Source organism: Pavona decussata, unplaced genomic scaffold (assembly GCF_977016875.1).
Source record: "Pavona decussata unplaced genomic scaffold, jaPavDecu1.1 SCAFFOLD_233, whole genome shotgun sequence".
In the NCBI taxonomy this organism is placed as follows: domain Eukaryota; kingdom Metazoa; phylum Cnidaria; class Anthozoa; order Scleractinia; family Agariciidae; genus Pavona; species Pavona decussata.
In genome coordinates, this window is record NW_028145638.1 from 5,365,001 (window position 1) to 5,381,545 (window position 16,545).

At 36.9% G+C, this 16,545-nt stretch overlaps 3 protein-coding genes and 1 long non-coding RNA gene across 4 annotated transcripts in view; 2 read left to right on the forward strand and 2 right to left on the reverse strand.

Moving 5' to 3' along the window:
- Positions 1 to 2,574, forward strand: part of LOC146458576 (uncharacterized) — a 2,861-nt gene extending 287 nt beyond the window's left edge. Inside the window, exon 2 of the long non-coding RNA XR_014858252.1 lies at positions 1,731 to 2,574. This is a non-coding gene — a long non-coding RNA (uncharacterized LOC146458576). The remainder of the gene's footprint in view (positions 1 to 1,730) is intronic.
- Positions 1 to 3,030, reverse strand: part of LOC146458575 (DNA polymerase delta subunit 2-like) — an 11,372-nt gene extending 8,342 nt beyond the window's left edge. The window contains exons 1-2 of the mRNA XM_085090821.1: positions 2,689 to 3,030; positions 1,119 to 1,243 (exon numbers count right to left, since the gene is read on the reverse strand). Coding sequence (XP_084946947.1) covers positions 1,119 to 1,243; positions 2,689 to 2,941 — 378 coding nt within the window. The 5' untranslated portion in view covers positions 2,942 to 3,030. The remainder of the gene's footprint in view (positions 1 to 1,118; positions 1,244 to 2,688) is intronic.
- Positions 3,031 to 3,291: 261 nt separating this feature from the next.
- On the forward strand, positions 3,292 to 8,141 carry LOC146458577 (ubiquitin carboxyl-terminal hydrolase 1-like). The gene is made up of 5 exons (XM_085090558.1): positions 3,292 to 3,795; positions 4,461 to 4,526; positions 5,411 to 5,538; positions 5,810 to 6,358; positions 7,133 to 8,141. The coding sequence occupies exons 1-5, from the start codon at positions 3,418 to 3,420 to the stop codon at positions 8,004 to 8,006; spliced, it is 1,995 nt and encodes a 664-aa protein (XP_084946684.1). The 5' UTR covers positions 3,292 to 3,417; the 3' UTR covers positions 8,007 to 8,141.
- A 1,376-nt stretch (positions 8,142 to 9,517) lies between these two features.
- On the reverse strand, positions 9,518 to 16,488 carry LOC146458578 (hydroxyacylglutathione hydrolase, mitochondrial-like). Its single transcript, XM_085090561.1, has 9 exons — positions 16,399 to 16,488; positions 15,664 to 15,854; positions 15,244 to 15,308; positions 14,689 to 14,806; positions 14,424 to 14,520; positions 13,335 to 13,438; positions 12,505 to 12,606; positions 11,878 to 11,957; positions 9,518 to 9,976 (listed from the first exon to the last, which is right to left on the reverse strand). Exons 1-9 carry the CDS (start codon positions 16,481 to 16,483, stop codon positions 9,880 to 9,882), a joined length of 939 nt encoding a protein of 312 aa, XP_084946687.1. The 5' UTR covers positions 16,484 to 16,488; the 3' UTR covers positions 9,518 to 9,879.
- Positions 16,489 to 16,545: the final 57 nt, after the last annotated feature.

A 16,545-nucleotide genomic window follows, 5' to 3' on the forward strand; every position in this document is an offset into this window, starting at 1 on the left:
AGTACGTACTGTGGATTTTGTGTGGCTCCCTATTAGCTTTTTGCCTAAAAGCTGAATTTTGAAGGATTTGATCACATGAAACTGACACTACATTAAAGCAGAGGCCAAAATTCCTGGCAAATTACCCGTGGGACAAAAATTTAATACTTTCTTTGGTTTACCACAAAGTCCACAGTGCAGGCTAAGACTAAGCAAGCTTGGAGTGAATATCTGAATTTTTGGCCAAAAGAACAATATACACCTCTTATGACAAATGTGCGAAATCATTTAATATTGTACAAGGAGATAAAAGGTGAAGATCGCACACAATCCACATGGCTAGTACTATCAGTTCATTGTACCATGACACAAAATGACAGAAAATGACACAAAACTTTATTTGAGTATCTGAGCTACAACAAGTGGTACATTAATGATGTAGTAAAAAGTAAATTGGGGATTGAACAATGGCAAGACAAGCAATTTGTTTGCTAACCCAAGGTTTCTTAATTAACCTTGAAAAGAAATAGAGACTTAGAGACAGCTTTGCGCTAACAATCAAGACAGCAAGACCCTTGAAATTTGACTAAAATTTTGCAAGGTGTATATGCTTGAAACACCATTTGCTATTTCCTATCAGGGGCACTGTCAAACTACACCTAATTATTTACAACTTGGGATACAAATAGGTCTTGACAATCTGCGAGCCAGCGAGCCATGTGAGGCAGACGTGCGAGGCACTCAGGTTAGCCTAAAAAACACTCCGGTTAGCCTAAAAAACACTCCGGTTAGCCTAAATAGCACTCAGGTTAGCTTAAATAGCTCCCCGGTTAGCTTAACGATTAGCATTTATGTTGGGGGTTGTTCATGCCTCGCATGTTTTGTTCATGACTCGCACGTCTGCCTCACATGCCTCGCACGTCTGCCTCGCATGCCTCACATGCCTCGCTGGCTCGCATACTGTCCACACTCGACACAAATAACTATGCAAGTTTTACTTGGTTTATAAACAATGAAGCAACTACAAAATAATTTAATTCACTGACCAGTTCAAACCAACAAGTAAAAAGCCATCAAAAGGGTTGGCAACAAAGTTTTTTTTGCTGCTCAGATTATTACATTTCTCCTGTAATACACACCTCTTCATTAATCTCCTTTAAAATGTTAGGCTTGAGTTCCATTTTCTTGAATAAAGTTCCTATCACAATGCACTTTTCATCTCTTTTCACTTCAGCCAGTTGTTTCTTTAGAAGAAATTTCATACCTAAAAAAGTAATGTTAAATATAAAATAAATAATTATATTAAAGAAAACGCTAGGATATGAGGATAAAGGTGCTTGCAAAGTTGATACAGATTACTCAACTACCAGTACATGGCAAAACTCATACATGTTGTTGCAACATGGCAGATACCAGACAAAAGTTGAGGGAAGATTTATAATTGACTTTTTTTGTAGTTAATAAATCGACGATAGTTTTCAATCTTCTATACTCTTATAGACCATAAAATGACATAAAATGTACAAAAGTCAAGTGGAACCATGAGCCGCAGGTAAGTGGTTTCACTGCCAAGTTTTGAACATTTTATGGCATTATTTTATGGTCTATAAGAATATGAACTATAGAAAACTGCCATTGATTTGTTTTTTACAATAACATTTAAAAAGTATGAGTGGAATTGACTTTATTTTCTGTTGACAAAGCATGCGCGTCACATCTGACGTCATTTTATTGTCTGTACTCTTCTGGAGAATAGCTATGAGCCAATCAGCGTATGAGAATTTTGATAGTTATTGTAAAATGAAGAATGGACTGTTGCTGATGCACAGAAAGACAGCCTTTCTCATACAAATGTTTAAGAACAGCTACAAGTGCAGTTGTTGCAGCATACTTGCAATGCAACATTTTGAAAACAAATTTGTCTGTGCAAACCAAAAATTGCTAAATTGCTAAATTAGGGGGAAGGGATGGTGTATTGGTGAGAGTAGTCGCCTCCCACCAATGTGGTCCAGGTTCGATTCCCAGCATTGATGCCATATATGGGTTGAGCTTGTTGTTGGTTCTCATCCCTGCTCCAAGAGTTTTTCTCTGGGTTCTGGGTTCACCCTCAACAAAACCAACACTTCCAAATTCCAATTTGACCCGGAACGCACAGACACCTTTGTATCAAGCTTCTCAGTGGAGAGCTCTTTGATGCTTCATAGGTAAACAAATTATGTTTACGTTTTTTTGTTTTTTTGCCTCCCGGTACATTAGCCATAGTTTCACAACGGATACCAAAATACCACATATATCCTACCGGTTTAAAATTTGCTGTGTGTGTGTAGGACATATGGTAGATGTAGTCTATAGGTTTGATGGTTCGATTGAACAAATCAGGCAGCTTGTTATAATAGTTTTGATTGTAAGTGGCCATGTGAGCTCATCAATTAAGCTTATAATACTTTTTTGTATAGAGAGATTTGTTGTAAAACCCCATAAATTAAGTGTGCATTTGACTGCTCTCACACCATCAATTCCTCACAAACTGCAGTCATGAATAAATCCAGTCTATATAATTAATTCACGAGACTAAAGAAAACTTACCGAATAAAATTTTGTCTATTTCAATGTATTTTTACGTCATTGATAAGGGACACCTTAATTCTACGTTTACATCTCTAGTTCTACCTAAAGCTACAAGGAGTTGAGAATCAAACTTTTACAAACCCCATTTCCTCCTCGCTGCCGCAGCCACCTTTTTTCTCATAGCCATGATACGGACTGCATAAATTTGTGCATACTGTTTTGAAAAGCTTCTCTCCTTCAACACGAAGCGGTCAGATTCATTTGAATACGAGCAAGTCGTTCTTTCAATCCTCTCATCCGACAATTCATCTCCATCATGAGTTGAAGGTTCAGAAAGTAGTCTTTCAGCTTTCAGCTGTGTAGTCTTTACATCTAACTCTTCTGCACTGAACATTTTAATTTATATTCTCCTTATCCAAGCCTCGAAAAAGGACCTAAACATTTGAAACCGAAGATGTCGCCATTTTCTTTTTCCCGGGTAACTTTTCGCGCCAATTTTAAGGGAATGGCCGCTGCTCAAAAGAAATATGGGCACAGCCAAGGGGTCATACATTTATAAACAAGAGGAAGTGTTACAAAAATCGAAATATTTGAACTCCTTCAGCTTCACAATAATCCTGTCGCTCTAGTATTTAAACAATCTCTCCATGCACTCGAAATAGTTAAATTTAAGAAAATTAATTAAATTAATTAAATTAGTTAAATTTCGCCGAAAGTCGTTCCTTACCTTATTCCTAGGATCTCTCACCTTCTATTCACCCGAACAGACTGGGCTCTAGTCATTCATAGGGAAAAATGGCGCGGAAATGAACCATGTTTAGTTTTTGTCGAAATATTTTTTCTTTGCGGAAATAACATAACGACAAAAAAATGCCATCAGTTTCTCAGTTAGATTCCCCACCGTCAAGTCCCAAAAGCCCGCCTCGGAAAAGACCAAAGTTCTCTTTAAAACGCAAGAAGAAGGCATCGAGCGACTGCGATCGCGACAAGAGAGAGAAGTTGTTTCCCATCTTCACCTCGCCAGCTCAGAATGCGAGTGACGATGACAACTTCGAGCCTCCTAAACCACCGCTGCCGTATGCAGGTCTGAAGAATCATGGAAATATTTGCTACGCAAACGCTGTGTTGCAAGTGTTGCGGTATTGTCCTGGATTGTTGGAGTCTGTTGATAAAATCGATTCGCTCGTCAAGGAGATTTGTCCAGTGGAGGTAAAATCACAGCTCGAAGGTACAAGGGAAAAAGAAGACGTAAGTTGATAAAACGATAAGTAGAAATGTTTTCCATTTGGATCGGAAAAGTCGTTTCTGTGTTTCAAAAGAGATATCCCGGCCATGTTTGTTGTTTGGACAACTGTCTCCCACCCTCCCCTCCCTACTATTTTGTAAATCCAGTCAATTGTAGCAGTACCCATCTAGGCATAAGAGGTACATTTTTCAACATTGTCCATCTTGAGGGTCAGACCTCGTGATTTTCACCTCACAATGCTTCGTCACAATGATAAGTTCATCAACAAAGACAATAAATTCTCAATTAACTATGTCTTGTCATGGTGAGAACTGAACATAAATAAGATGGTAAATCCGGAGAACGAACAGTCACTGCCACAGTACTGAATGGATCAAGACATAGTTTAGCATGACAGTTTTTATTAGAATAAAGGCAAGCCAGAAGCGACATCAGCATCTTTTTCGAAAGCACCTTGGGACATTTAACCCCGCCCGTGAGGTATTAGCCAGTTTATTTTCGGGGGGAGGGGGTAGGCACTTTTGGAATTGACCGATGCATTAGGCAAGATTGCTGTACAACCCTAAACATTTATGCATAGAATTATTTCCTGGCTCAAACTCTATTCATATATATAATAATAATCATAATGTTGTAAATTATAAATAAAAGTTCATTTTTATTTCAGGTTTCAGAGGACATGGAAGTTTGCAATGGTGAAGATCACAAATCAGTTTCTTGTGGACTAAAGGAGGTACATGTTAATCTATGTTGTTAAGGTGATTCCATCGAATTGCATTGCGCATCCTTGCTGCGCATAATTTTTCGCGTCATTTAGCGCGCGCACAACATTACGGGATTTCCTTGAGGTTAAGCTCGGCAGGAAAATAAATGGTCCTTTTCTTCTAAACGAGCACGGTGACCCCCATTTTTTGATGCATCAATTTAAATGTCATACGGTTGACCACTATATATCGCGATTTAAAGAAAAGTTTAATTCTATACTTTGAGATATTTTTATTTGAATGCTTTAAAAAGCACGTATTTAGGTAGTGCTGCTTACGTGCACACGCAGCAAAATCTTTAATTTCTTTCCTAATCTTAATTCCAGTTCAATGAAAATAGTTTGTTGTGTAAGATTAAAGTAAATTTTGTTGAACTGCTTCGATATTTTAATGAAGAAATTAATTTTTCTAGAAATGATAGTTCCCTTTTCTGATTACTAGCGTTCCTAATATAAACCTCGTGGGTCATCTATTTACTATAATAGCCATCCAGGTTGCACAAAAACGAGCACGGTGACCCCCATTTTTTATTGCATTTTTGTAATGCCCATAACATAGTCATGAACTGGACCAAGTCTTAGACAATTTTAAATACTCCTTCTTTTTCAGCGGAATCACCTTAAATAACAAGTTACCCGGCTTGTTCCTTGTATTACCTGTGGTAAAATGGTTCACCAGGATGGGAGACTTATTTATTTAGTATGGCAAGATCAAAATGCTGCCGACTATCTAAAGAAAAAAAAAAAGAGCCAAGACAGGCTGGTCCTTTGGACAAGTTGGAACAACCATAGAGTTGGACATTTTGCGTTAATAATTTAAAATTGTACTAATGTTTCATTATGTTACTTAATAGCTTTTTTGTCAGATGAAAGGCCTTGAAGAGGATTACTATGAGAATAAAGAAAACTGTGAGCATCTTGTACAAAGAAGGAACACTTTGGTTCTTGCAGCAAAGCCTCTGGATTTCATGCAAACATTCAGGTTTGTTTCTTGAACGTATCATGGATAAAGATGTGATGATGATGATGATTACCAAATTACATACCTCTTGTCATGTAAATAGTTTTTTAAAATTTTAAGAAAAGAAAGATTGTCCAGATCTTCTTGTCCATAGGGGAGTGATGATAACATATATAACAAGTTTAATTTCAAAGACACAAGAAAACAAAAGTAAAATTCCAAAAGATTAAAAAATTAAAGAGGCCTTTGAAAAAAAGAAGAGTCCTTGATTTGTTTTATTGTTCTCTATTAGGAGCCAAAATCCAATGTTTGAAGACAATCTCCAGCATGATGCCCAGGAATTTCTCTGCAGTCTGCTTGTAAATCTTCAAGACACAGAGAAGGAAATCAAAAAGAAGATTGAAGATGTGGGAAAAGCAGGTAACGGGAGAAACAATGCAGAAAACATTACAAAGCCCTCCACAAATGGTGGAAACCAGTGCTCCAGTCCTTTTGAAGATTTATTTCATGGAAGACTTCTACATCAAACCAAATGCCTAACATGTGAGGATGCTAAAAAACGGTTTGAGAACTTCCAAGATGTCAGCGTGCCAGTTCAAAAGGAGGCAAAAGTCTATGATTCAAAGGCATTTTCACCAACGCCAAAGAAAGCTCAAGACACCCAAAGCCTTTCATGGGCCTTGTCGCAGTTTGCAAGAGTAGAACATTTAAGTGGAGACAACAAGTATTTCTGTGAGACATGCCTCACGCACACTGAAGCTGAGATCTCAACAAGCTTTGACAAGCTCCCTAGGATACTCACAATTCACCTCAAGAGATTCACTGCAAATACGCTGTCAGGGTAAGTACCAGAATATTTAGGAGTTCAGATGAAGGCTTTTTAAATAATTAAGACACTTAGTAGGGTCACAGAATGATTGTTTATCATTATAGACTGTTTTGATTATTTTACACACCCAAAGCTTTATGGTAGTTGTATGTGATAGTAGTAGTAAAGATTTCAGTTTGTAGGAAATATTATTCTGATGCAAGATTGTGGCCTTAAAATACAAAGGAATTTAGCACTTGCTTGCTCAAAAATAGGCTACTGTCTTCACATACTGGTACTGTCACCCAGAAGTTCAATGAGGACATACAAGTACTTAAAAGTAACCAGGAGATGTATTTGTCATACTTAACAAAAAGCCCAGATTACTTTTTTAGACTCATTTTCTACAAAAATAATATATTTATTATGACAAAGCAAATATCTAGGAAATAATGTACAGTTGATTCTCAAACTCGTTAATAATTCATGAAGAGAAAACAATCACTGCTACGAAAGAGGTTTGGAAATGTGATCTTAAATATTATAAAATATGGTGAACTTTTGCTTGGAATTTTACCAAGGATTTTTAATGGTTTGAGAACGTATATCAAACAATTGAAAGAGTGTTTCATCCCATTTCCAAACACCTCAAAGTTGGTTAAAAAAAACTTAACTGCATCTCATTTTTCCAACCCTCTTCTCAGCAAGTGGAAATCAGATGAAACACGTTTTATTTACTCATGTTTGATATATTACATGAAGGATTTTTGATGAACATTTCATTTATTTTTAACAAAAATGTTGCAGGTTTTCTGGATTTGTTTCCAAGATCAATTCAAACCTTGAGACACCTTTGGAGTTGTCAATCACAGAGTGGTGCTCAAAAACCTGTCCAGTTTCCAATCCAACCTATCACCTGTTTGGCATTGTGATGCACAGCGGCATGACGTCATGCAGTGGCCACTATCAGGCATATGTTAAGGTGGCTACACACAATGATGTAGATCTCAATAACAATGGACAGACAAATCACCATGCCAACAGCCAGACTGGAAATAATACCAAAGTGGATGCAGACATGGAATCATCTGAAGAGCATGAAAGACAACCACTTTCAAGTCTGCCAAACGGGACGTCAGTTGCTTTTAACACATTTCCTACAGATGAACAATTATCAGGAACTGGGGAGGTGACAAGTTCAACGGATGTTCAGTCCCCACAGAGCTCTGCAGAGAAAGCTAAAACAACGTGCATGTCAGGGATCACACGATACTTACACAGAACAAGGAAGCACTCCACAAAGGAACCCAAAGAAAACGTTGCAGATGGAATGCAAAATGGTGCAAAGCGAAGGCACCACAGTACACCCACCTACAGCTGCACAGGCTACAGCAGTTCAGTGAGTAAGATCCAAAAATTTCGATATCCTGGAAGGGCATCAAACACAAGTGCCATACGGCAACTGAACTTTCAAGTTGGACAATCCGAGAATTCTGCTTTTGTTGAAGGAATGTCACTTACCCATGCACATGTGCCAGAAAACCAAACATTTCAGTGGATTCATTTTGATGATGCAGAAGTTGCAGTGTTGGAGGAGTCAGATGTAGCAGCGATGTTGTCTTCATCAGAGTCATCTTTCACATCTCCATACTTACTATTTTACAAATTAGCCGAGTCATAGACTGTTGGACAATGAACATCCTAAACAATCTTGCAATAAAACTATCAACTATATATTTTATACAGTGCAATATTGTCCGCCCTACAAATTCAATATTACTGCCTCTTGTTACATTTTAATGTGACAGTGTACATAGCCTCCCACACAGTCATCTTTAGTGTAATATGATTCCCCTAAATTCAACTGCCTGGGAGTCTACCTCCATAAATACGGGTGGCATTCTTTTAGACTGCGAGCAGTCCTACTTTTTTCCTCAGATCATGTACAAAAAGAGATGGTAAAATTATACAAACTAAAAAAGTGAACGAGGAGGGACTGGGGAGAGGTAGGGATGGCTTTGCTACTTGCTAGTTCCGCTCCTAGAAATTGCGCGAGCGTGACAGAACTTAGGAGAAGAAAGAGACTGCTCACAGTCTGGCATTCTTTTAACCAATCAAATTCCAGATCAGATTTTGAGATCAAAAATTTGATTTTAATATTACAGTGTGCTCGCTAAGAAAAGGTGCATATTTGTTCATATCTGATGTCTGAAACAGGTTTTGGGAAGTATATTTGCAGAGCTTATACCTTTTTGGATTTCCTTCTGAAAAATAATAGATTTATTTTAATTAATAAGGGGGACTGAGATCAAGTTTTCTTCGCTCATTATAGTGGCTGAATTATCAGACTGAAGTAAGTTTGTTATTATAATTATTGTGAGAAACTCAACTATGTATTATAATACTTTTTTAATAATTATTGTGACATCTGTATTGGGAAAATTCACAGGTGACTTCAACATTTTAGCAACATTACTGAACATTTTAAAAGGAAAATAAACGATACTAATGTTACACAACATATCAACTACTTGTCATCATTGTCAAAGGTGAAAAAAATTAACGTGGCTGGCATACATATATATACCTTAATGGACATGAAGTCACAAAGTAGTCGAAACGTTGTGTAACATTTTTATCATTAATTTTCCTTTTAAAATGTGTACCAAAATCCATCCTTATCAGAATATTATTAAAGAGTCAAAATTTCTTTCAATCATGGACGGGTAATCATTAGCATTATAAGCCAAAATAAATACGTTTACAAAGTTATTGACTACATGAACTGTTATTGAGTCAGATTTGTATATAGTAATATTACATTAATATTTTTTGAGTGCACAACCCTTTTAGTCTGAGAAGGCATTTCATATAAAGGATTGTATTAAAGCTGTGATTATCATATTAAAAAGCCAGAGGTTTCAAGAATGTGCATGAAATTGTTGTTCCAGAAAATATCTGTACCTCATCCTTTCCCAACTTCGTCCCTTTGGACATCTCAGTTTAGCTTGATACCTTTCTTAAGAAGGTTTATCTGTATAGACCCCCCAAGGGTGCTAATTTTGTAGACAGTATTGACCAATAGTTGATTTCGTCTGCGACGCAAGCTATTTTTAGTTACCATAGATCTGTGGGACAAAGTGTTCTACAAGCTTCATGCTTGTTTCAAAGAAACTGATGCAGAATCAAAAAAATGTTTAAGATACAATTTTATTGTCACTAGAGATTTACATTTAAAAATATTAATTCTTCCTAAGATGACACTTACCACACATAAATCCAGCACTCTTGGCCATGGTTACACAGTTCAGTGTCTATTGATATAACGTGACAGAAGCCTACAAGCTATTCTTTGTCAGTGACCTAATCACCAACAAAATCCTTTGAGGAGCACCTCATCTTCATGTAAAATGTCTTGGCTTTCCACAAACCTAGGGTCTGTATGACACAGAAGTTTTATTCTTACATGTTTTGGTAAATCAGACAGTTTTATTTCCTTTGAAGAATATCACACCATGTCACCACACTTTTCCCATTAGCTCTTGGAATCCGCTTCAGTGCTTAGCTCTAAACATGTCCTTGTCATGTCTGAGATGTCCCATTACATCAACTGGATCAGACTTTCCTGCATACTTCATAACATTCTCTTCTCTAGAAGAACAAATGACACAGCTTAGATAAGAAGAGTATACTGCAAATTGGTTGTCACACTTGGGCCACAGGCAACCCACACAGCTGGACTGTGGACTGTTAAACTTAGAAGTATCACACTCTCTGTCACTACCCCCTCCCCCCTAAAAAAAAACCTTGATAGGATTCTAGCTAGAACTTTGGTTACCTCCAAAGTTATCTCAGATTTTTAACTCGTGAATGCCTGTAGCGCAATGAACGAGTTATAGCGATAGCTGACTTTTGACTTGGTTGGTTGGTTGGTTGGTCGGTTTTGTCGTTAACTTTCGGGCGTGCGCAGTGAATGAGTTTTAAATTCAATTAGTGGAAAAAAACACGTGAACATTTATTGTTCACGGCGCATTAGGAAATTCTTATTCAATATGTAGAGAATAATTTGACGATCATTTAGTGCAAGAATGGAGATTGTTCGTTCAAATATCTGAACAAAGTTTTTTCAGTTTTTCAGCAAGTCCAGGGTCGTAAACTCAATCAGTGAAAAAAAAAAAAAACGTTAAAATTTTTTTTCACAGCGCTTCAGAATTCTCTCATTCATTCTGTAGAGAATAATTTGACAATCATTTTAGTGTAAGAATGGAGATTTTTCGTTGAATCTGAGCAAAGTTATAGGTTTTTCCGTTTTTTTTTCTACAAAGTGCGGTTTCTTTTAAGAATTAAAAATAATTTAATTTAGAAATAATTTAATTAAAAAATAATTTAATTTGTCAGTTTTCACGCGAAAGTGGAACGTGCCATGTAACGCATCATTGACCTCGTAAACAAAATTATGCAAATTTCTGGTGTAATAACACTTTAAGATCTCGTCAGCTTTCATAGAGGTTTCAAAGGGAAAAAAAGGGAAAAATGTTTCATTTTCAAAATTTACAACTGGTAATTTATGGGAAAGCAAAAGGACGCGGTCGATACATAATTCTTATTTAGCAAGAGCTTGTCATAGTTCATTATTTTTACTTGGGGATTGCGTGGACTGAACTCCAAAGGAAAAATTTCACGCATTTATGTCGGGCATGAAATGCAATGCGATACTTTGTTGAACATATTTCCCTTTGTGAAATCGGCTTGCCCTACAGTAATTTTGTAATTTTAATTCCCAAAAAAACTTCACTTGCCGGGCAAGTGATGGTCAGAATCCACTAGCCCGATCGCAAAATCCAGTAGCCCCGGACTATCGGGGACACGAATTTGCATGACGTAGCTGCACATGGCGTGCTTCTATGAACTTTGGATACACATGATTTTTTCTTTAATCGGCGCATCAGAATAATCTTATTCAATCTGTAGAGAATAGTTCGACAATCATTTTTATAGTACAAAATGGTCATTTTTCGTTACATAATCGGGCAAAGATATAATTTCTTTTAGCTTTCAAGGAAGTTTCCGTAGCCGTCTAAATTTCAATTACTATGTGTCACCTGCATTCACGAGTTGGCTCACAGGAGCCTTTGATCTTAACCGTTCACTGTTATTTTGGTAAATTTTAAAATTAACAAAATTAATATCATTTGAGACTTTGTAAGACTACAAAACTAGCATTTTTTTGCAAGCCCGAGAATTGCTTAGCCTTGCAAGATGAAATCAAGACTTCAAGACAGCTTCATGAAAAAAAATCAAGACTACCAGCCTCAAGAAATTTGACTAAACTTTTGAGACAATTATACAGTAATGCAAATCCCAGGTCGTACTTTAACTGAAAAAAGACTTCCTCCTCATGCATTGTTTGGATATTTATAAAACATTCGGGAATTTTTAGTGCACTTGAAAAATGAAAAGTTTTAAAAATTGGCAAGTGCTAACTACATAATTCACTTCAACAATGCACTCAGCAAATGATATTTTACTTCCTTTAACGATATATTACTTACTGGACTCTCATAAAAGGATTATGTTTGAACTCATCTCCAATGGTGGAGGGAACTGTTGGTTCATTTGCTTTTCTTTTGTTCTGCAAGGGACATATTTTTATTTTTATATCAAATATTAGACAACATTCTTAACAGTTTCCAGCATTCCAAATTAATATAGTGCAATAAAAGCAGTCACATATGACAGTTTTATTAATGTCCACTTTATTGGGGGAGTGACACAAAGCCCTCAAAGCTGGACTGTCAAACAAGCATTACACTGGAAGTAACCACTCCCCCTCCCCTGCGTAGGATGCCAGCTAGACCTCAATTGCTGGTTACCTCCAAAATTCTCTCAGATTTTAACAGTTTGTAAAAAGGTTGTCACATGTGAACCTCATTGTGAAAATTTTATTCAGTTGTTGGTAGTAATGTGAAGAACAACTCCTCTCAACTAAACTGTCAGCCAACGGTTGGTTAACAGGTAGCCAAAGCTGGCCAAATATTGGTCAAGTCAGTAGCATTTAACTGTTGAAAATATAACTGCCTGTTGGCCTAACAGATGACAACCAACAGGAGGTTGAGGGAAATTGTTCTTCACAATTACCCCATTCTTTGTCTACTTGTGAGTTAATAATTACAACATACCTTGGCCCACTCAATTGTCTTGTGAATATCAGGGTTGTCTGGCTCAACATGAACAGCATACTTCAGATTGCTTTCAGTGTATTCATGACCACAATAAACAAGCTGCACAACAATAAACAGTGTTGTGATATATTACTATTAATAAACAAATTTATTGTTTATCATTTATCAGCATGACCAAGTTACACATAACACCTAACTCTAAGGGGATATTTCAAATTCACAAATTAATGACCAGCACCCAGTTGGCATGATAAATCACTGTAAAGGTATCACAATGGACATGTTCAAGCCTGAATTTTTTTGAAAGCAGGCTTTCATTTTACAACTGCTTAAGTTACATAGATAGCTACAATCGTCTCTTACAGAAATGACAGAAATATAAATAAATAAATAAATAGATAAATAACACAACATCATGAATTAATTATTCATTATTTCATCCCCAGTATGGCTTTCATATATTTCACTCTTCTACATTACTAGTGGACATACAAGGAGGGGGTGTGAAAGAGGGTGCTCCCCTAAATGGTGCTCAAACGGGTATGGTTTGTATGCCACTTTGCCCTCAAATAAGATCATTACTTTTGCTTGGTGATTCACTGGTGAGACACTCACTCAGAGGCCCCAGAGTCCTTCCATTCAAAATCTGGAGCTGGTTGTTTGTGACTATTCCTAGTTTTACAAGTAGACTGATATTCCAGCAAGATTACAGCATGGGCTATGTGGTTAAAGAAGGATTTTGAGGTCTGAGCACTTCACTCTTAACATATACTCCCAGAAGTTCCGATTCAGGTTAGAATGTACATGTACAAATGAATATTCCTTACTGTGTCCTGTGGCAATTTTCCCAGAATCTTGATCAAAGCCTTGTACATTTCAGGTGGTCGTCCTTCAAAGAACTTTCCACACCCAGCCACAAAGAGAGTGTCACCTGAAAAATGAAAATTACAGTAATAATAAAATTTATTATAAATAATAATAGTAAAGACTGTAAAGACTGCCATTGACCTGGATGCAGTTGTTCGAAAGCTGATTAACATTAATCCCCAAATATTAACTTTAACCCAGGTTCTCATTTCACTCATTACTATCCAAATTATCGGAACTGAAAGCAATAAATACAGGTTAATACAGTCAACTCTCGCCTTGCAGACACCTCGCTATTACGGACACCCTGATAATATGGACAGTAGCTTAATCCCCAGCAAAAATAAATTACAGACTTTTGACTGAAATAAATTCCAGCTATTACGGAGTCTCACTATTAAGGGTGTCTGCAATAAAGGGAGTTGACTGTAGTGACAAGTGATGGAAAACAGATCTTCCAATCAAGTCAAGCAAATATTTTTTCTAGTTTCATACTACAAACAGACCATATTTTATTTTTATTTTATTTTATTTTATTTTATTTTATTTTATTAGACTTCGCCTTGAATATTAAAACTATAAACAGAACATAACAACGTGAAACAGAAGATAAACAAATACTGGGTTAAGGCAGGGTGACCACAACAGCTAGCGCCAATTACTGTGGGCCCAAGATTTACAAAGTTCTAAACACTCGAATAAGATAATAAAATATAGTAAACTAATAACAACACAAAAATAATAGGCTCTAAAAGGTTGCGTGGCATATTCATATTGTTGGTATTGAACTGGAACATAGCTTGCACAGGAGACTTAGGGTAAGCAGGGGAATCTTGTCACATCCAAATAAATGTCAATATATTCCCTTCCAAGAGCCGCCATCGCAAGGAAGATCCAGTTCAATATCTAGGATGTGGATATTTGCATGAAAAAGTAGACATGTAACCCACCTCATTCATCCCAAGGGTAAATAAATGTATGTATGAATGTATGTGCAAGTTTATGGTCCTTTTTTGCAGAGTGATTAATAAAATTGCCGTGATTCTTACCAGTGAATACAGCACTTGGTTCCCCATTAACAACATAGCAGATGTGACCGCTGGTATGGCACGGTGTGAAAAGACATTTAACATCAAGGTTTCCAACCTTAATTTAACAAAACCAAGAAAAACATCAGTCTGTCATGTTTGAAGTTTGGCAAACATGCTGATAGCACCAAGTTCTTTATCTGAATATCCCACTAAAATATGTCTACTGATTAAACTTGGAATATTCTCACTGAATTCAAAAGAGGAACTGTGTTTAGAAGCAAACCTTCAACTGGTCTCCATGTCCCACTTTCTTGTTTAACGCTCCAATCCTGTCATCCCCACCACATACTGTCAGCCCCTTGACAAGTCCAGCCAACTCAACATTACCACCTGCATGGTCCCTGGTCAGAAAATGTTTATCACTTAGCCCTTTAAGCCCTAACAGTGATCAGCATTAAATTTCTTCTTGTAATATCAATGCTTATTTAAGCCCTAAGGTCATGAGAATTAAGGACATGATCACCCAAGGTGAATTTTCCTGATATTTTAAAATAACTTCTCCCCAGTAGTTTAATAAGAAAAGTATAGGGGCAAGATGGGATAATTTTTTCTTTGATATTAAGGGGTAGAGTGTTAAAAAGTAAACATGTGAACTATTACAACAAATAATTGTATATGGAACGATACTTTTTTCTGAGTAAGTCAACATTGGTTGTGGTAAGCTAAATTTGTGTTCACATGTTTACTGATGAAGTCAGTCAACCATAAACACTATAATTTTACCTAACAGATAACAGGATTTTTTAAACATTTCAATGAATCAACACGCATCACTTACCAATGATGGTGTGTAGTTAGAACCGTTGTAAGTTTCACTCCTTCATTTTTAACTGCTTCAACAACCTATTAATAGAATATTCATTTGTCGTAGGCCATGTATCCATATGTTCTATTGTTTCTTATGCAGGACTCCAACCTATGGTGGGCAGGGGTTTGAAGGTAGAGCAGAAATGTTTGAAAATAGATAATGTTTTGGCCGTTAATGGTTCTGAGATTCCCAAACCTTTCCCCTGGATTCACCACAATCAATACATAACAATGTGGATGTATAACCCAGTTGACAGACATCCAAACTGTTCATCCTTAGCTTTTAAATCCACTTAGGTATTAATCTAACTTAGACCTTGAAAGTGGTCAAATTCAAAAGTTCTGTATGATGAACAAACAAACAAAAGACACAGAAGTTCATTAAATGTACCTTTTTAGGTTCCACTGGGTCAACTATGGCTGCCTCTTGTGTTTTTTCATCAACAACAAGATACATGTAGTTATCAGAAAGGGCAGGAAGTATGTGAACCTTCATGTTCAAATGCGTGAAGATGCTAACTGGTTTGGAATGGCTCTCAGAGAGGGACGATAACCCACTCTTGCTTATGTAGCCTAGAATTCCTGTAAAAGATTCCAAGGTAAGGATTATGTAGTGACAACTGACTACCCCTATGAAAACCGATATAAAGTCTGTTCACTTCAACTTGAACCAAGAATGGACACTAACTTTAAAAGCAGAAAGCAACTGAAGAGCCTTCAGTTTAATTCCAAGGTTTTAGTTTTCCAAACAGAATCACCCCGCCCCCCTCAGCCTAAAAGGAAAGCAAAGGACTGATGGCTTCCCCTTCTAGAATCCAACCCCCTACCCCTCCCCCAACATTACCCCCTCCCCTCACACCTGTCAGACCCTGTGATGTGGGGTATGTCAGAGAAATTAAACCCCTTTTGCTGCTTTCGTCGGTTTCTTGATGTAAAAAATATCTCAGAATAGTTGATCTTGATAACATGTTTTACAGAACTCTTAGTTAAATGGCTTGGGTGCAAAATGTACAATGGACTAGCTAGCTGTACAGAACCATATTAAACACGGAAATGCAAGCTTCCCATGACATTCAAGTAGAATGTATCAGGCAGAATGAAAAGCAAAGAATTAAACAAGACGTACCAAGCGCTGTAGTCGCTCTAACACCTTTCAAGGTGAAAGAAAAACCGCCCACCGTCACCCTTCTTGCTGCTCCAAGCCACCACATTGATCTTCTTGTCGTGTAAGCTACACAAATTGTCGCTGAAAATACCAGCATTTTAATAGTTT